We start from the raw sequence: 20,799 nt of genomic DNA on the forward strand, positions 1-20,799 counted from the left end.
GTGTAAATGTCTTTTTGTGCCATTTTTCTGAACAGAAAAGCACCATAAATGTTTACTGTTGCTTTAACAGAAGGAGAATCATGTGTAGATGTGATTATGAAGTTTTATATCCCGTCAGAATTAAAAAAAAAAACAAATATGAGGATCCAACACCCTCGACGTTGGTTGGACATTCACAGAACACATGGCTGTTTTATTTTGGAAAGAGTTCAAGCTGTACATTTCAGATTTTAAGGCATGCAGCCAGTATTCTGAGATCTGAGATTAAATGGAATGCACCATGACTACGCCACAATGCCCGATAGGAGACAACCTTTGCTCTCACAGAATTTGGACCCAGAAAGTCAGAACAACCCCCAGTACCCCCAGTTACAAACTCCTTGGAAATGGATGAACTTCGGTGCGATGTCAGTCCAAGCTCCAACATCTGAGGTAACTGGAATGCAGCCTGAGCGCATGTGTTATCCAGGGGAAGAGACGTAATGGGGGATGAGGAGGAAGGCAACATTGAAGGGAAAGGTGCAACAGTTTTGTATTTTATAGAAAATCTGTACATATTTATGATTTTTATGGCACCAGTTTTGAACCAGTACACCCAAGAAAGTCTTCTGAGAGGGATCAAGGACAATTGGACCAACGATGTGGCATGCAAGTTGATGCAGACAGTCAGATATGGAGCTATTATTGCTGCAAAACTATTTACAAATGTGCACACAGATCTGTACACAAATTCAGATGTGTAGATTGCAAATGCATGCACAAATCCACAAATGTACAGATCTGCAAGTGTGTCTACTGATCTACAGATGCATGTTTAGATCTGCAAATGCAAAGTTGTGCAAATCTGTTACAAGATATGTAAATTCACACAAAGATCCACAAATGCCAACTAATCCTTAATTTATTTTGGTAAAAGAGAACCTGCTCTTTTTTTGCTTTAAATTGTCAAAATACTCTCAAGCTCTTCTTCTAAATTGGCTGTCGTACACACATGACTTTTGCAAAACTTCTGTATGGAGCTATAATTGTTGCAAAACTATTGAGCAAATGCATACACACATCTGTGTACACAAATCTGAAAATATATTGATAAATGCATGCACTAATTCACAAATTGTGTATACTTATCTGTAAGTGCATGCACAGATCTGTACAAATTTGTATCTTTTAACAGATGTGCAAAACATTGCATGCATTTGCAGATCTATGGATTTGCAGATTTGTGACAAATCTGTTTACACATTTATAGATAGTTTTGCAACGGCAATAGCTCCATAAACAGACATACTGCCAGTTACAGTGGTAAAATGATACAGTGGTTTAGCTAAATGGGGTAGGGCCTCATATTAGCTGTTGCCTGGGGCTTCCAAATAACTAAAACTGCCCCTGGGGTCAGGAATGAGAGACAAGGAAATAGTTCAGGAAGTTTTTTTTTTCATCATGGCTTTCATTCAAATCAAAAGTATGATAATAATGTTGAAATACAGTTAAGGAGTTGATCTTTTTCTCATGTAGGCTAGTTTCCAACAAAAGGCAGGAAAAATGTAAAACTCCAACCAAAAGAATGGAAGTGTGTCCACAAACTCAACCATATTGTGTGTCTTTTTCCCCAAATATAACAGTCATGCAGTCATTGTTTCCCATCATGCACTGAGGAACAGCTCCATCAGAGCGCCTACTGAGTGCATCCTGTAGAAAACACTGAGTGGCTGACCCAGATTCACCAGAACAAACCAGGCACTAAAGCCAAAAAAACGCTTCCCGATCCCATTCTCGAACTGAGGGTGGACTCCGAACGCCGGGATGATCCACAGCTGCAACAAGAGCAAACATCAGCTGAAGAAATGAACATAAAACACGCAAAAGCGTATTTTTCATATTTGTTAGGCATGGGATTTTACCATGATGTTAGAGAAGATGAGGAAAACGCAGATTTCTTTAATCGCTGTTTTCATCCAGGGCTTTTTCCCATCATGCTCTTTAGCAGTGTCTGATGTCTTCCCCTCCGGCAGTGACATTTCTGTCTTTCTCTCCTCTTGTGTCGGATCAACAGCCTTCTTTTTCTTGAGCTGTAGGACACATTATCGTATAAATAACTCATTGGTATCGGCCCTGAATTTTACAATTGGTGCACTTTTCAGTTGGAGAGTGATCTGCATGCCAACAAGACACTTGTATGATACTGCACCTTGAATTTGCTGCTCCACTGCTTCTCTTTCTTCTTGTTGAAGCGACTCGGGTGTCTGTGAAGTCCTTTAATGATGAAGATGTTCTGCAGGACGAGCTGCAGCAAGCTGAGGAGAGAGTAGGACAAGTCCAGGCCCCCCAAAAGCCCTTCAGTCCCTACAGCGCTGGCTGCCACCAGAGAGAAGTAAGACAGGATAAGCTGACCGAGAGCTGCTGCCAGCAGGAGCATCACATCCAGGCTGCGAGTCGGGTTGTGCTCTCCTTCGCTCGCCCTTCTCTCCAGCCAGTGAACCAGCATCCCAGCCAGGCAGCACAGACACATGAGGGGCATAATGGCTAAGTGGTAGCCATAAAACAGGAGGAAGGCAGTGAGGCGTAGGTGGGGCAGATCCACGAAGATCTGGTAAAGAATGAAGATGGTGACGCCCACTAGGAGGACCAGGCCTCCAAATATGAGGCCGTAGAAGATCCTGCTTTCACAGACAACCTGAAGAGTCAGCTTATGAGCGACGTGGTGGTGATCTGGATTCATCCTGCGGCCCACGTTCTTCCACATCACGTAGATCATGCAGCCTGCCATCAAATAGTACTCCATGTGGAAGGGATGAAGGACTTCAATGGCTTTCCTGAAGGCGAGGCAGGCTGCAGTCCCTCTGCAGTGGCAAAAGGTTGAATTTGCAGCTCCTACAAAAGACAGAGAAGACTTTAGTAAAAGCTTGATTTTCAAAATACTTGACAAATATTTTACATGTTTGGAGGTATTTATACAAATTATAATTGCTTATGCAGATTGCTTCAACAGACTTTCAACTCTGCAACCTTGGTCCTGTACTTCTCCAACCCCCCTGATGGCCAACGTCCAGGCCTGACCCATCTCTCCAGGTGTCCTCCCAGCTGACCCCTCCATGATGCATGCAGCCCCTGAGTGCTGGTCCAGGCACCCAGTGTGCTCAGTGCTGGATCAGGCCTGCTAGGTGCCTGTAAAAGTGCAGCTGTTGTTCCCCTATCTAGCAGCACATCAGCATTAGACGCATCAGTGAACTTACCAATGATGCCCAAAATATGCTGAAGGACAGAGGAGTCCAGCAGACATCTCAGTCAGTGACCAGGTCTCATGAGAATACAGTGAGACCTAAAGGACCAAAGACTGAATGACTCTGACTGGACTACATTGGTTTTGAATTGAAAATGAGCACTGCCAGCGGAGAACAGCTGGAGGAGGATTTTGTAACAAATCAGCAACATGACTGGGTATAACAGGAGCATTTTAGTGAGGCAGAGACCGCCAATACCACAATGAATTGTGGGATAGGTAGTTCCCTCCTCCTTGTAAAGACATATGTACACAGTCTTGTGCACAGAATAAGGATGTAGCTAAGGTAACTTGAATTACCTTCTAAATCAGAGGTGTCTGCCTCTGATGAGTTTTTGCTTTGGAAAAGAAGACTGCCTTCTTCTTCTGCCTCGATCTCTTCATGAATGGTTTCCTCTGTCACTGCGTTCAGCCACAGCAGCAGGTCGGCCGAGAGAATCAACATCAGACCGATCCTGCAGCAAACACAGCATGCAAATAGACACGTATTCAAATACGGCACGGAAATGTACAAAAAAACAGTCCCTAACTGAAATGACAATCCTCCTTTTCCAACAAAAAACTACAAACCAAATGTATGAATAAATGAATTTAGAGTTGTGCACCTGGTCATTATCTTGTGTGTATGCATGCAGTCTTTTGAGTGACGCCACAGTAAATATGTCTACAAGAGAAAAAATAATAAGCGGTTAACTTGGCAGTTTAAAAACAGTAAATGTGGCAGAAAAATCCCCACTGGCAAGCTAAGAATTTTATGAGTTTTGTTGATAGGAGTGGCTTATCTGCACAGTAGCGCCCCCTAGAATTATTAAAAATTAGTAACCTAAACATATCAACCAAGAATTTTGAAATTTGGAACACAGTGTATATACAGCATGCCAGGAACAACAGAAAAAAAACCCTTTAGGTCTCATGTTACCAAATCAACAGATCCCCCATTTCAGATTTTTTGGAAAACAAACAAACAAAAAATACGAGAAAGTTCCACAAAGAGATCAAAAATAGGTTAAAGGTGTCAGAAATGAATGAAAAGTGACAAAAGTCAGCAAAAAACTAAAAAATAGTTAGAGGTAGAAAAACAGTTCAAGATGGCAGAAAAAAGTGGCAAAAGTGGACAAAATGTGCAAAAAAGCAGCAAAAATGGCCAAAATGGCAAAAAGGAACAATACTAAAATAGTGTTTAAAAGACATTAAAGAAATGGGCAAAAAGTAGCAAAAATGCATCAAGACTGGGCAAAAATAGATGCAAAGCAGCCAAAAAAAAAAAAAAAAAAAAAAAAAAAACTGACAAAAATGGGTGAGAAGGGCAAAAATTAAAAGAAGTACTAAAAGTGACTGATATTGGCAAAAAGTGTCAGAAATTAGTAAAAAGTGGCAAAAATCTGCACAAGGTTTCAAAAAAGTGGCAAAAATGGTTCAAAGTAGCAGAAAGAAGTGGCAAACATGGGCAAAAAGGAGCAAAAAGTTGCAAAAAATTAGCCAAAATGGGCAAACTGGTGTTGAAAATAACACAGAAATGGGAAAAGAGTAGCAAAAAGGAGTCAAGGTGGCAAAGAAAAGAGGCAAAACAGGAAATAAGCAAAAACAGATCAAATGGAAGCAAAAGCGGGCAAAAATAGACTAAAAACAGCAAAACAAGTGGCAAAAAAATGGGTAAAATGGGCAAAAATTAAAGGAAAAAACTAAAAGTGGCTAAAATTGGTGGAAAGTGCCAAAAAGATGTTACAGAAATTGGTAAAAAGTGGCAAAAATGAGCAAAAAGTGGCAAAATGGCTTGACAATGGCAAAAAGGTGAGGCAAAAAAGGCTAATAAGCAACGATGGGATTAGAAGTGGCAATAATGGACAAAAAAGTGGTGAAATTGTTTATTTGCAAAAATAGAGATTAACTGTAACAGGTTGCCAGAATGCCTCTCAAAATTGGTTTCTAACATCCTCATATCATGCCCATTATATCATACAAAGCTCACAGATATGCTACATCAGTAATCACTGTGATGCTGTATTATACGCCAATCAACAGGAAGTGGTTTCTGAAAGGCCGAAACAGGTGTACTGTTGATTCCAGTCAAAATATTAAAATGATTTCATGAAAAAAAGGATTTCTGGCAGACATGTTCCATTCTAGGGACTACAAAAAGGTCTAATAGACCTATTTAAAAAAACAAACAAAAAAAAAACAAAACAACTGGAAGTCTTGCCAGTAAACAGGAAGTGTACTCTCTCTTAAACATATAAATACATACCAAACTGCCTCAACGGTACTCCTTTGCTTAGTCTTCTTCTGAATAATGCCACCATGAAATATATGTCCAAACACCACCCTGTAAAAACTGCATTAGGTACTTCATTTAATGTTGGATGTTAGACACAACAGGTCTGAGAATGTTGGTACCGCTGTGTCTGGTAGACTTTGCTAAAGCAGCCCATTTGGTGGCTGTGCCACAGTCCTGATGTGAGGGAAGGTGCGAGTGACATTCTGTGCTAGTTTTATATTGTAAATCTGAGAAAGTTACAGAGCAGGTTTCAAATTCATGAAAGTGTATACATCTGGTATTTAAATGTGATCTGCATCTGTAAACAGGATTATCAGATATTTTACCTCTTTTCTTAAACTTATTTAAGGCTTGACTTCATTAAGGCCAAGTTGTTTTACACTATTGTGTTAGAGAACAAAGCTGATGGTGGATATATTAATACCTGCAGAGCGAGAAAAGGAGCCTCGATAAAAGGAGAGAGCACTTTAGCAGCAGGTTTACATTCCCTCGTGCTGATGAAATATCCGATCTTGCAGATGTACAACAGCAGACTGAAGACAGCAAAAACATGGACGACAACTGGACAAAGACAAACACAGATACTGGATGTTTAGTTACTGAAGTGTTGCATTCAACTCCATTATACAATCTGAATAAGAGCTAACCTCCTTCTGCAGATGGATTTCTGTAACAAGCAAATAAAGAGGTGTTCAGAGGCCCAACAATGGTCACCATATTGAAAATGCTGATTGAATTTACTTAAGAGAAACAGCAAAAAGCTGGAGCTGAGGCAAACCAGATCTATCTTTGTTGTTTATATCAAACAGTAACCTCTGTGACTGAAGAATAAAGTGAAGAAGAGGCTTTTAGAGGCTGGCCACAAACGCCTCCTTGTCCCATTGACACCCATATCAAAATATCAATTTTTACAGCAGAAATAAACACGTTTACAATCAAGTTCAAAGAAAAAATTTGGTGCCATTGACTCTTTTTTTTGTACATCTGGTACACCTTCTACAAACTGCAAATTTGTAATAAACAGGAGCTTACAGGTGACAGGGCCTCCTCCAGCGTGGTGGTCCTTGTGTGGGGAGAAGCCTGGCTGTCTCCGAGCCCACAGCAGGTACCACAGCATCCAGAGCATGCTAACCCCCATCAGCAGCAGCATGAACACCCGCGACTCCTGGTTGTTCAATCCTGCAGGGTTTAAAACATGCCCGACCACCAGAGCAGCTCCCAGCAGCACCACGTTTAGACCCAGCAGGCCAGAGATCAGACGCCTCCCGGTGGGAACCAAAAGCAGCATCGACTCAGAGCCATGCTCCTCGATCTGACGATCCGGATCTTCAGCAGGCAAATCCAGCTCTGTGACACCGGGATCTGGATCCATATTCATCCTTTATTCTCCTTCTTTTGCTCCCTTTCTCTCGTGCACCTTCATTAAATCCTTCAGCTGGACATGTGCTGGCATGAATCTGAACGGTGCTCCATCTACCCTTCAACTCTGGTCTAGGTGTGGCCTCGATCCTGCGCATTATGGACAGCCTTTTAACAAGATAAGCAACAGGTGTATTGTTTACCTTTCATGCTTATCTAAGTCAAACCTGGCATACACCTTGGACAGAGTTTGCTCAAGGCTGCAGCAACCTGAAGCCCATGTTATTTAATATGCATTCTTGTTTCCCCAAACCTCAGTGAGGTTATTTTACCTTGAAGGGATTATTAGACAGGCTTGCTGCCAGGCAATATCACAGTATGCACTCATTCAACAGCAGGAACAAGCATATAATTCAGCCTGATCTTATCCCTGCAGAGCTTCAAAGCAGGTAACAGTGCAGTTAAACCTCCTGACACTGAGAGAGAACAATTACAGAATCAGATTGAGGGGATCATTTTGCAAGGTGCATGCAATTTGAAGCTTATTACAAGACTTTATGTCCCAATTTTGTCCTTTTTAAGCAATGCTGCCCTGTATTAACCTGACATGCCAGATGGATGTGTTTCACACATCCATCTGGGAAAGCTTCAATAGGAAATGTTTGAGAAAAGGCAGAGGCTTTGAAAAAAACTCAGAATGTGATTGGATGAACGTTCTGTCCATCACATCTCTACGGGCCAAAAAGAGCGACAAAACACATGATGTAGCCGCTATCTGTGCATGCGCAGCTACTGAGGAATAACACGAAACATGGCGACTATAGACTTCTAAGTTCTCGACTTTTGTTGTTTTTGGAAAGAAAAAACAACTCACTGCTCTTCTTTGTTCTTCTTTTAACCAAGAAATGTTGTCAAGTTCTGATAAAACTGGCGCTTTAGCAGCATCCACGCTAATCTCTTCCTCCATAACTGCACCAGCTCTTGCTGCTGCTTGTTTACGTCATGACTCTGCCATGCCTGAAAATACTGGCCCTCGTTGCTGATTGGTCCTGTCACTTTCTAACCGGACCCAAACGGTTCAGATGGGAGCTTTGCAAGATGGATTCGCCAGTGAGAAACAAGGAAACGGGCGTATCCATCTGCTTTGCAAGGTTAGCCCTGCATAAGACTCCACTCCATTCATTTCAGACATTTATTAACTTGTGCAAACAAAAATCTCTTTTGCAAAAGCAGAGATTTTCTTTTTCATTTAACAAACACAAACATCAAAGTAATGGATCAGACAATGGATCTTACGCTGGATCAAAAATGTCAGTCACATGACCTGGTTTGTTCTCTGTTCATACTGCAAGTTTTCCTTACAAATAAACTGGTTTTCTCTGGGTGTGCTCCTTTATCTTATGCCTTCCTGGTTAAAAACCATTCAGCTTCCCTGGTGCCCGCCCATTCTAACATACCTGACCATTTTTTTGGTGTCTACAGGTGCCAGAACTACAGATTCTTTCAAAATAAAGCATTAATATACTCATATGTTATAAGCTAACTTAATCGTTAAGAATCATCTAACACAGTGTTGCTAAAACCTGCTCAACTAAAGAGCCAAATTATTTCATTTAGTTTATTTATTTAACAGGACAGTGTGCAGTGTCAATAATTATTTAAAAACAATAAAAAGATGGCTGCACCAGATTTAGCGTAACACTATTTTCCATCTGTAGTACTCACATTAAAAACAGACATACACAAAGTGCTATCAAACAGAGTCAGGTATGTAAAATGCAGGTGCTGCGCATGATGTCAAATAGGAGGCATTCACTGTAAAATGCATACTAAAGTGAATAAAAAACATACAATTCTCAATTATCAAAATACAGTCAATGAGTACACAATAAGTCCATTAGATGCAGTGTTATATTCAGTCGTTACCTTGTTTATAGTGCCTATACACTCATGTTACATAATTAAATAACATCACAAATCCTGCTATTTGATGTATGATGTCCATGCGGGTAACCTCTGAAGACTAGAGTCACTCATGGGCTCGGTGCAGTGGTAATCTGATATAATTTTTATATTCCATGCTTTGGTAGCTTTGTAGGAGAAGGCAGACTGGGAGAAGGCAGACCTTCTCTGTGGGATTCTACAGTCACCTCTGGGTGCCGACCTCAACGTTCTGCACAGTGACTGGGAGCAGGGCTGCACAAAGTTCTTCAAGGAGGGTGGGGCAGCATCATGTGAAATTTTCTGTACCAGGCAGACATCAGAGTACATGATTAGATTGTCGAAGCTAAACACTTCATATTTCCCAAGTACATTACATGGATGGTGCCTGCGCGGCTTCTTAGTGGGTTCAAGACAGACGGTTCAGCCTGAGACCAAGATGACGAACAGTAGAGTATGTGAGACAGAATCATAGCGTTCCGCAGTGCTGCCTCGCCACTAGCCGTTGGTGGTATCAGTGGTGCGAGAAGACTGTGAGAACTCCGTGTTATTAACTCTTTGTTTACTCAAAGCTTCTTCTTCTGTTACACAACATTCAGTGGGGTAAGCACTTCACTAGCACCCTCTAGTGTCTAGGTACATATTACCACACATCACATCTCCCGTCTTTAAAGAAAGTTAGAATACTCTATCAATACAAAATCTGACTGTATGCAAACAAAACTAAAGCACTTTAATGCATATCATTTTTAAAGCTTAAAGGTGACTTTTCAAAGCTAAAACCATTAGCTTTTCTTTAGAGTTTTACTCTCTGTAACACATTAACATGTACATTATTTTACTAGTAACACAAACTTTAACAAAGAATACCGGCATAGTATAATATTATTAACAATGCTAACTCAACATTGCATATCCATGCTCTGTAGTTTACAGTAAGTAACGTTTTGGAGTTTTAATCCTTCTGCCAAAGCGGGATGTCTTTACTGGAATGGTTGTCGTTGTTTCTGGTGTTACAGTTTCTTTTACAGGAGTAGGAACAAATTCTGGCATCACCAAAATGTTGTCTGGTGGTTCCTCCAACTCTGTCTGGGATCTTTCCTCACCTCAATCAGTCCTCTCTGCTCTTCAACAGATGTCGCCTGTTTCTGCGAAAGGTGTTTCCTTCAGGTGTTTGGATCCCAAAGGACATTGGCTGGTTATGGCTCTGTTTCACAACAGCTGGCTGCCATGTTTTACCAACTTTGAACCTAACAGTCTCTCCTCCCTGTATTTCAGGCAGGACTCGGGCTCCATGATCAGAATACTGCTTTTGTTTTAGCTGTCTAGTCTTCATGTTTTCATGCACTTTCTTGTGCAGCTGAGGCTTCAACAGTTGTGTAGTTGCTGGTAGTTTTGTTTTCAGTCTTCTACCCATTAACATTTGTGCAGGAGACAGTTTTACTCCATCAAGAGGTGCATTCCTGTACTCAAGGAGAGAAAGATCGGGATCTCCTTTGCTTTCCTGCGCTTTTTTGAGCAGGCTCTTTATGGTCTGAATTGCTCTTTCACTTTGACCATTTGATTGTGGGAATCCTGGACTTGACGTTGTGTGCTGAAACTCCCATTTTTCTGCAAACTCCTCACTTGCAAACTGCAGTCCGTTATTGGATACCATCTCATCCAGAATCCCTTGTCTTGCAAACATAGATTTGAGTGCTGTGATGACATGTTTGCTTGTTGTCTGTGAAAGTTTTGCAATTTCTGGGTATTTGTATTTTCAGTTTTATTATTGGATTATTTTATATGCATGATTTTATGTTGAAATTAAGTTTTTATCTACTTCTGGCCACAGTAACTGAACCATTTTATATTATTGACCACACCTGCGGAGTTGCATGCCTTTTGACTGACAGTTTGAAGGACCAATGGCAGGGAGGAGCGGGGACCACCTCAGCCAATGGCAGCTCAGGGCTGCCCTTTTCAGGAAGAGCAGCACGGAGAGAGCAACACAGAGAGCAGCACGGAGAACAACCCTGAGCAACAGAGAGAGCGACGTCCAGGGCAGCACAGAGAGAGCAACACGGAGAGGCGTCCAGGGCAGCAGAGCAGAGCTGACAGGATGCTTGCAGAGAGGGGACGTTCGACGGATACCAGAAAGTCCAGGTGTTACGACGCGACATTATAACTGCGGCAGAGCGTGAAGCTCTGCCCAGCGCGTAAGTAGCCTAACACCTGTAGTAACACTTTGGCAAAAGAGAGAGTGAGCCGCAAATGTTTGTTGCCTGTGCCCCCCCGCCTGCTGCTGTGATCTCTGTTCCTTAGGGCGGACCGGAGTGCCACCGAGGGGGACACGGACGACGAGTCCTGAAAGGAAGAAGCCTCGGAGTTTCCTGCCTGCTGCACTTTCGGACTTTGGTTGCCATCAAAGACTGGTTTTTATAGTTTTATTGGATTCCTGGGAACATTTTTAGAACAATAGATTTTAGAAAAGTCATTGCTTTTGCTGTTTAATTCATTTGAAATAAATTGTACCTGGTTGCATCTTCCTTACAATTTCTCATTGGTTTTAACAAGTTGCTCACTCCTTAATTTTAGAACCATAGCACCTTTTAAAATAATCTTCTGGGTTTTTTAAATTTTTATTCCTTTTGCCCCCCCCCAACTACCCTCTTTACACATTTGGCACACTTTAAGACCATATCTTTAATTTGTTTGGACATCCCAGGCCAAAAGGGTACATCTCTTGCTCTCTCTTTACATTTCACAACTCCAAGATGAGCTTTGTGAATCTTTTGTAGCGTTTCTACTCTCAGGCTCTGGGGTACAACAAGTCTAGAGTTCTTAAACACAAGTCCTTCTGAACAACTTAGTTCTTCTCTAAATGTCCAATATTTATTTATTCCGGCAGGAACTTGGTTTTGTTGCTCTGGCCAACCCAACAGAACTGCCTTCATCACTTGTTGTAGTTGCACAATCTTCTGCTGTAGCTGATTTGAACTGACTCAGTTTTTCTTCTGAGATTGGAAGATATGCTGTTAAGAGGTTAACTTGTAGTTCCTCTTCAAGCAGATTTTCTGTCTGTTCTTGCAGGTAAGCTCTGCTAAGTGCATCTGCAATATGCAAGTCCTTACCAGGTCTGTATGTGACATGCAAGTCAAAGGCTTGTAGTCTCATTAGCATCCTTTGGAGTCTGGGAGAAGCTTTGTTAAGTCCTTTTTTGAACACTGACTCAAGTGGTTTGTGGTCAGACTCCACCTGTACTTGTTTCCCATACAGATACTGTTTGAACGTTTCACATCCATACACGATAGCTAAGAGTTCTTTTTCTATCTGTGCATATCTTTTCTGTGTGTCAGTGAGAGATCTAGACCCATAGGCCACAGGCTGTCCCTCTTGCATTATCACCACTCCCAGCCCTTCAGAGCTTGCATCCACTGACAATGTCACATCTTTGTCAACATCATAAAACTTGAGCACTGGAGCATTGCTAACCAGTTTTTTAGATTTTCAAAACTATTTCATTGCTGTGTCACCCAATGCCATGCAACCTCACCTTCCAACAGTTTTCTTAGTGGTGCACTCACCTCAGACAGGTTCGGGATGAACTTTAAGAGGTACTGCACCATGCCTAGGAACCTCATTAGTGCAGGTTTGTCGTGTGGCTGTGGCATGTCTCTTATAGCTCTGACCTTTTCTTTGTCTGGCTTCAGGCCTTCTGCACTCAGAGTGTGTCCGACGTACTGTATCTCTGTCATTCCAATCTTGCACTTGTCTTTGTTCAGCTTTAGGTTGATGCTTCGTATTCTGTCAAGAAGCTGTCTCAATCTCTTGTCAAGTTGTTCTTTATCAGCACCCCATACCAAAATGTCATCCATAACATTCACAACTCCTTCCAGATCTTCCGGTCTCTGTGCAATGCATTTCTGGAACACTTCCGGAGCTGATGAAACACCAAAGGGAAGCCGGTTAAAACGGTACCTACCGAAAGGTGTATTAAAAGTGCATAACTTTGAACTGTCTTCATCCAGTTGGATCTGCCAAAATCCATGATTTGCATCCAGAACTAAGAAGATTCTTGCATTTCGGCCACAACCTCCTCCACTGTTCTCAGAGGGTACTACTCTCTTTTTATTGCCTTGTTAAGGTCTTGGGGGTCAATGCAGATTCTTATTTTCTTGTTGGCTTTCTGAACAGTAACCATGCTGTTAACCCTGTCTGTAGGTTCTGTCTGCTTTTCAATCACCCCAAGTTTCTCCATCATGTCCAGTTCAACTTTGATTTTGTCCTTTAATGCCAACGGCACTTTTGTCGGTGGGTGGATGACTGGAGTTACCGCTGGATCAATCTGAATGTGATGCTGCCCAGGTACACATCCCAACCCTGTGAAGTCATTTAGGATGTCTGTTTCTTCTTGTTTGTCTACTTTGTAGAGTCTTTTTATCAGTCCTATTTGTGCACATGAATCTCCTGGGAAGTTGGTTTCCATTATCTGGAATTCCAACTCATGCACTTTAGCTTTATACTCACATTTTAGCCCTGCCATGCCCAATGGCACCACCTTATGACGGGAATATGCCACTAACTTGGAGCTGGACTCTAGCAGCAATGTGTCTTTTCGGGCCACTTGAAATGTTATGAGAGCTAACACACTGCAGTCAGCACCAGTGTCTAGCTTGAATGTGAGTTTTTGGCCATTTACTTTGAGTACTTCAGTCCATTGTTTCTGTCTTGTTTCTGAGGTATTTTGCTTTCTGAAGTGAGCTGTTTTTCTCTTTACTCTTGCTTTTGTTTGAAGAGCTCCTATGAACATTTCATTTTCTTCTTGCTCTATTTTATTTACATTTCTCTCCATTTTCTGAAAAGTTTCCTTTGGTTTTCTTGTTCAGCACATACGAGCATAGTGGTTCTTGTGAGAGCATGCTTTGCATGTTTGACCATATGCTGGACACTTGCAAGGATCATGTTTATGTCCACATTTAGTGCATTCACTTTTATCATTGACACTGTTGTCTTTGGGCTTCTTTGTTCACTTAATCTTGCTTAGCTTGTTAACTGCCACTTCAGTCTCTTCGTGCAGCGCTTTCAGATGGCTCTGTGTAGCTTCATTAGCTCTGCAGATATCAGTAGCTTTGCTCAGTGTTAAATCTGGTTCTCTTAGTAGTCTAGCTCTGACAAGCTCATTTGTGACTCCACACACTATGTGGTCTCTTATAAGTGAATCTGTGAGATGATCAAACTCACAGTCCTTAGCTTTATTTTTCAGGTCAGTCACATATGCATCAATTGACTCACTTTTGCCTTGAATCCTTGTGAAAAACATGTGCCTAAGGTACGCTATGTTCTTACTGCCGAAACTTTTCTTTCAAACCATCCAAATCATCCACATCGTCATCAAAGTCCATGGTATTGAACACCTGTATAGTTTTTGTCTCCAGCCACATGTAGAAATGTTGTGCACTTCACCTTCTCCGCCTTCTCGGAGATGCTGCTTGCTACGAGGTAAAGCTTGAACTTCTGGATCCAAGAGCGCCAGTTTTCCGGCAGGTTTCCTTCGAGGCACAAGCTGTTCGGTGGCTTTAGTTGCTCTATTGTTTACTTCTGAAACCATGTCCTGTATTTTATGTGTGGAGTCTAATGATTTGGAAATGAATAAAGCCTGTGAGAACTCAGTGTTGTTAACTCTTTGTTTACTCAAAGCTTCTTCTTCTGTTACACACCATTCAGTAGGGTACGCACTTCACTAGCACCCTCTAGTAGCTAAGTACATATTACCACACATCACAAACATGTTTCAAAAAGAGCTGATGCTCTAATAAACTCTTCAGCAACAAGTGACACACAGCTACCCATGTGTCTGTGTAACCTGCAGAGAGGATCTCATGCAGTGTCTTTGGATCAAACCAACTATGGGGAGAGGTGTGGATGTTTTTGAGGTTTGGATATAAAGCACAAGTAGAGGACTTGCTTTGACTTGAAAGATATTAGAGATGACAGGACAGGACAATACTTAAAAATAGGGGGATAAGTGGCAGAAATTACAAGTCGGGAGTCGAGAGGGAAACAGGGTAAAAAAGCTGTTGCAAAATGAAGTTGTATGTAACGAGACTGAACGTGATTGGTTTATGGAATGTTGAGATGGGTGGAGTCAAACACCGAACGTTGAGCACCACCCAATCTGCACGCTGCAGCCAGGGGCATCTCGCTCGTGTGGGCCTCATGCACATCGGCGTGTTCATCCTGCTGCTACTGGGTGGAGAGAGAAACGTTGGTGTTTGTCTGAATAAACTGTACACTCTCCGTGTCCCCATGGATATTCCTGTTTTTACCGGAACCCACGCAGACCTGCTCATCGTGATAAGAGGTTATGTGGAGAAACGGAAGACGGCTGCTTTAGGTTGTCTGCAGTCATGTGACCCTGACAACGTTCAAATGTCTGATGGGGTCAGGAAGTTAAGAACGCTGTTAGAAATCAATGGGAACAGAGGAAGGTTAGTACATGAAAGCTTAAGAAAACACTGCAGTTATCATCAGAAAATCCTACATATATTGAAAATGATTCCTGCATTTGACAAAACAGTGATTATTCCCACGGGTTAACAGATTTACCTGACCTAAAGATAATAATATCACAGACTACACATCTAGCCAGATGAAGAGAGAGAAGTCTAGGGAAGTCTAGTACTGAGAGAAGAGGCTAGCTGAGCCTTTTTAACTGCTTTTCTCCCTTGCAGAAGTCACTGTCTGCCCCCTATCTGGGGTTCTTTGCACAGATGTGATGCTGTCTGCCAGCAACTCAGTAAATTCACTATTTGTGAGTGACTGGGGCTGAGGCTACGAAGCAAGACTATATGATTTGTTGTATCAGTTTGTAGGAATGCACAAAATTAGATTTATGCCAATATCATATGACAATATTAATTACAAATTTCTTTTGGCTGATAATGATATTAAGACTAAAGTTCAGAACTAAAATTTCAGTCCTGAAAAAGAACTTAAAGTTGAAGGAAAAAGGATAAACAAAGAAAAAGACTGCAGAAGTACTGTAGATGTGGATATTAAAGGGGACATATGATGCAGAAATCCTTTTTTCAGGCTTTTCTTACAAAAATATGTGCCCCTGGCCTGTCCACAATCCCCTCAAGTACTAGAGAAATCCATTCCCTCACCCTCTCTTTCTCCACTTTACAGAAAATGTGCGCTGAAACAAGCCCGTCTCAGATTTTCACCTCATGTCATGTGGGGAGTTAGCCCCGCCCCCAGGTTCGGTTGGCCCTCCCCACTTGGAGGAAGGTTCTGCCCCGGGCCACATCCAAAAGCCACACCCATTTCCGGAGAGGGGCGGAGTCAGGGCAGAGTCAGACAGTTCAGTAACATCTAAAGCCACAGAAACAGCTCATTTCAGAGCAGGGCTGAAACAGAGGGAGTTTTAGACATGCAGAAATCCAGTACTGGAGTGTTCAGCAACAGACTTCACAGGCATGTTTTGGAGCCCTCTGAGACAAATATAAACTTGTCTTAAAGGGGTCAAATATGTCCCCTTTCAGTGGATATTAGTCTGTTATTTTTTTGTTTTCACCCAGTGAGCACACAGACATCTTTTGCTGCTCAGACTGGCTTTCAGCTCTTCCTGAAAGTGATGTGGAACTTCCTTTGGGTTGAGTGGAGAAACATTCTGAAACATGGCTGTCTGCTAAATGGAGAACAGGAGGAAAACAGACTAATATTCACTCAAATTAGGGATATTCAGTCTCAACAGAGATCCATGCTGTTAAACAAAGACACAGTGGACCATGGAAGTTACGCTTTAAGATATTTATATTCATGAAAATGCTTTTAAATAGTTAAAAAAAATAGTCATTTATTTTTGTCAGTTATTAATTATTAATTCATTGACCTGGGCTGCCGGTGACTTGGCGGTGAGGTCATGCCCAATATACCCACTACAGAAATAAACCTCTTAATCAATCCTCCAAGCTTATCTTCCACTTTTCCTCTTTTGTGTTCAGGTCTTTCATAAAATCATCACCAGTGGACACCAGCGTCTCCAGCCTCTGTTTGACTGTCTGCTCACCATCATAGTCAACAGTGAGTATTACTCATGGAATGCTGCCCCCTGGTGGACAAACAGATGTATTGCATCTGACTTTTTGTGCCTCACTCCACAGTCTCCCCTTATCTGAAGAGTCTGTCCATGGTCGCTGCCAACAAGCTGCTCCACCTGCTGGAGGCTTTCTCCACGCCGTGGTTCCTCTTCTCCTCCTCCCAGAACCACCACCTGGTCTTCTTCCTGCTGGAGGTCTTCAACAACATCATCCAGTATCAGTTTGACGGTGAGAACAAAGACTCAAGTCAACATTCAGATCGCTCCCAGCCTCCACTGATTCTTAAATCCCCCTCACAGGTAACTTTAACCTGGTCTACGCCATCATCAGGAAGAGGAATGTTTTCCACCAGCTGGCCAACCTGCCGTCTGATACGGCGTCAATCCAGAAAGCTCTGCAGAAGAAGAAGCAGACTTCAGACCGTCATGAGGCTCTTACAGGTTCTGGTCCCACAGGTGGAGAAGATCTGCATCAACAAGTAAGAAATTATTCAACTCTTAATCTCAGACAGATTAGTCTTTTTTTCTACTGTTAAAGGATGTATAAATCAATAAGTAAAACTTCCTATTTTAACTTTATCTTAATTTTAATTTCATGAGAAACTAGAACTACCACCTGGCAGTTTCTTGCCTCAGAGAATTTTCCATTTGTCAGCCAGTGGAAGTACAATGGTGGGTCAGGAAGAAGGGCTGGTGGTTGGAGGTTTGTGTTGTAAAAATGTGTGCAAAGGTTGAAGAAAATCCCTTATATATAAGTTATTGTGCATAAGAATGATCTGGAAGACAAGAGATGAACATGAGGTCTAATTACATGGACCAGTGACAATCTAGTGAGTTTATCTTTGTGTCATGATCAACATTTGTCAAAGGGTTTTGAGATATTGCATTCACAATCTACATTGCCATTATTAATTTAGGCCTATATATTTATTTGTTGACCTCGTTGATATATTTTTACTGCAGTCTGCAAAGCAAACTGCCCCGTACAGGGATACTTGAACCTTAGCAAGAAAGTCCTGGATGCACAGAGGCATAATAATAATGCTTCTGACCCAAGCTGTTGCAGGAGCTTAGGCATTAAAACTGACAAATGGATTATTCTGTTATTTCCTCTTGCATCCATAGTAGTTACTTTTTCTCTAAATACTAGAAAATGGACAGAAACGCCTCTTATAATTCCCCAAAGATCATAATAACACCTCACTGAAGTCTTTTTTTGTCCAAAGTTTTCCCTCTTGTGGTGCTGGCTCTTCTGTATTGAACACACCATTTTCTTCTCCAGCAAGTTGCTCATTTTCAGTGCATCTAATATTTTTTTTTACTTTATGAAAACTTACCTTAGCATAGGAGGGGTTGAGGCTGCAGATGGCAGATCTCAGGCATTCTCTCTTGCAGACCACCCCTGTGAGATGCCCCCCTTCAGAGTGAAAGGGCTGCAAATTGCCAGTACAGCGTACTTTCCATTTTAGGAGTTTTTTTAATTCAACTTTATTTATAAACAAAGTCTTTCTAAACTAATTTTTGAAACGACTAAATTGGTCAAATCCCAGGATCTTTTTAAAGTTAAGTGCATGTAAGATAAAGTGATGAAGAGAAAATGTGAGTTTCTGTCTTTAGGGGTTTGACAGACGAGTCAGAAATCTTAAAGTTCCTCCAGCACGGCACGCTGGTCGGCCTCCTGCCTGTCCCTCATCCCATCCTCATCAGGAAGTACCAAGCCAACGCCGGCACCGCCATGTGGTTCAGGACATACATGTGGGGCGTCATCTACCTACGGTAAAACATCTGAACATGAGCCTGTGTTAAATGCATGTATTTATTTAGATGTCACAGTAAAACCTAATAATCACAGAGAACTTACGTTTACAGTTTGAGTTTTAACAATGGCCCGTTTCTCTTCCTGTACCCTTAGCAATGTGGATCCTCCAATCTGGTACGACACGGACATCAGGCTCTTTGAGATCCAGAGGATTTAAAGATGCCGGGTGGGATCCACGTTTCTGTTTGTTTCAGCCTGTCCACCTTCTGAGATCAGTGGAACTCCACACACCTTCTCTGGTGTTTTTTTTCAGGAAATAAAAGCAGAGATGGAGTTTTTCTTTTTCTTTCTTTTTTTTAATATTTTATTTTCATTTCCCAAGCAACAAAAGTTACACAGATGACAACAGAAATATACAATTATCATAAAAACAACCCAAACAAGAAAAGAAACAAAAACACACAAAAACAGAACCAAACAAAACCATTACACAAAAATAAATAAGTAAATATACAACATAGAAGTACAACAGACCCACATGAACAACAAAGAAGCTCAACTTCCTCCTCTCATGTCCTTTATCATAACTTTAATCACTATAATCCAGCAAATTCAATATACTCATCTCTCTGAACAATTCATATAAATTTCCATATATCAGGCATTGCTATTGAATTAACCTACTGAAAAAATAAATCAATACTCCATCATCAGCACAGACAATTCATACACAAACAACAGGGAGTACCAGAATGGTATACTAGTAAGACATAGACTACTTATTTGTTAAATATATAATTTTACGAATTCAGCACTTGCATTATTTTTCCCCATATGTTCTCAAATTGAGTCACTTTTTTTTTTCAATGGCAAAAAACTTTTCCATATTCAAATAATAAGATAATTCATTTTTCCAGTGATTAAGGGATGGAGGATGTGTAGATTCCCATTGTTTTAAAATAAGTCTCTTTAATATCAGTGAGGAAAGGAGAATGATCCATTTTTGTGGAAATTGCACACTATTATTTGAAACATCTTGTAAGATACAAAGTGATGGGTGGAAATTAAGCTTCGTACCGAGAGCCTCTGATAGCCAGTTCTCTATTTCCAACCATATTGTCTGAATTTTACCACATTGCCAGAACATACAAAGAGTCTGTGGTTCCACACATTAAGCAGTTCTTTGAAACCTTCCCATCAGACTTATGCATTTTATCTCTGGTACAATAAATTCTATACATTATTTTAAATTGAATCAAATGTAAATTTTCATTGACTGTAATATCATTTGTTATGTTCCAACATTGTTCCCACTTGGAATTTATATCCTCCCTTCCTAAATCCTGGTTCCATAAACAAATTCTGGATTTCAACAAAGCGTCAACCAAATAAGATTTCTGCAAGATTTTATAGACTTTATCTGTCAGTTTGTTACATGTTTCAGACTTGAATATAACTTCCTCTAACTCACTGTGTTGTCCAAAAGATTCAAGGTCAAAACTTTGTAATAAACTCCTCAGCTGCATGTACCTGAAGAATTCCCCATTGGACTGACCATATTTGCGTTTAAAGTCAGTCCAGGAAATAAATTTTGTTACCATTCATTAAGTCCTTCACCGTTTCTATACCTCTCTCCCTCCATGTAGACCAATTTAACACTTTATTATGAAGAGTTATCCAAGGATTATTCCACAATGAAGTATGCTTTGGCAGTGTTATAGATTCCCTTAAAAGACTCTTCATTTTTTTCCATGTTGCTGATAAATTTCTAACCATAAAATTAACAGAGGTTTTTTCTTCAGTTTTAGAAAAGATGGAGTTTTTCTTGACTCTTCTTTATGACTGTTAAACCTCCGACCAAAAATGAAGGTGTAAAATATTTTAAGACTTGCCTTAAACTGCTTGTGTTAGAAGTTAGAGGCTGAAAACGGTCATGTAACGTGACAATGATCAATTTGCCAAAAACATAAGTCATAGTTTGGAATTAATGATTGTTTTTGCACATGGTTCTGCAGCGTATCTTGGACTTGTTCAATGCATGTCTTTCTTGCCATTATCAGAAGCTCTAAACTGAACACTGAAGGATTCTGTCATACGAAAAC

The 20,799-nt window shown here is 41.0% G+C and overlaps 2 protein-coding genes and 1 long non-coding RNA gene across 3 annotated transcripts; 2 read left to right on the top strand and 1 right to left on the bottom strand.

Moving 5' to 3' along the window:
- Positions 1-1,643: 1,643 nt before the first annotated feature.
- On the bottom strand, positions 1,644-6,927 carry LOC121528027 (proton channel OTOP3-like). Its single transcript, XM_041815131.1, has 7 exons — positions 6,588-6,927; positions 5,980-6,116; positions 3,886-3,944; positions 3,581-3,735; positions 2,189-2,871; positions 1,902-2,069; positions 1,644-1,814 (listed from the first exon to the last, which is right to left on the bottom strand). The coding sequence occupies exons 1-7, from the start codon at positions 6,925-6,927 to the stop codon at positions 1,644-1,646; spliced, it is 1,713 nt and encodes a 570-aa protein (XP_041671065.1).
- A 3,899-nt stretch (positions 6,928-10,826) lies between these two features.
- LOC121528814 lies at positions 10,827-11,383 on the top strand. Its single transcript, XR_005993502.1, has 2 exons — positions 10,827-11,053; positions 11,160-11,383. It is a non-coding gene; the product is annotated as an uncharacterized LOC121528814 (long non-coding RNA).
- A 3,589-nt stretch (positions 11,384-14,972) lies between these two features.
- Positions 14,973-18,971, top strand: LOC121528028 (protein HID1-like). The gene is made up of 6 exons (XM_041815133.1): positions 14,973-15,191; positions 16,844-16,922; positions 17,003-17,167; positions 17,239-17,417; positions 18,556-18,714; positions 18,851-18,971. The coding sequence occupies exons 1-6, from the start codon at positions 14,973-14,975 to the stop codon at positions 18,896-18,898; spliced, it is 849 nt and encodes a 282-aa protein (XP_041671067.1). The 3' UTR covers positions 18,899-18,971.
- The last annotated feature ends 1,828 nt before the right edge of the window (positions 18,972-20,799 follow it).

The sequence above is a fragment of the Cheilinus undulatus genome, linkage group 20 (genome assembly GCF_018320785.1).
Source record: "Cheilinus undulatus linkage group 20, ASM1832078v1, whole genome shotgun sequence".
NCBI lineage: Eukaryota > Metazoa > Chordata > Actinopteri > Labriformes > Labridae > Cheilinus > Cheilinus undulatus.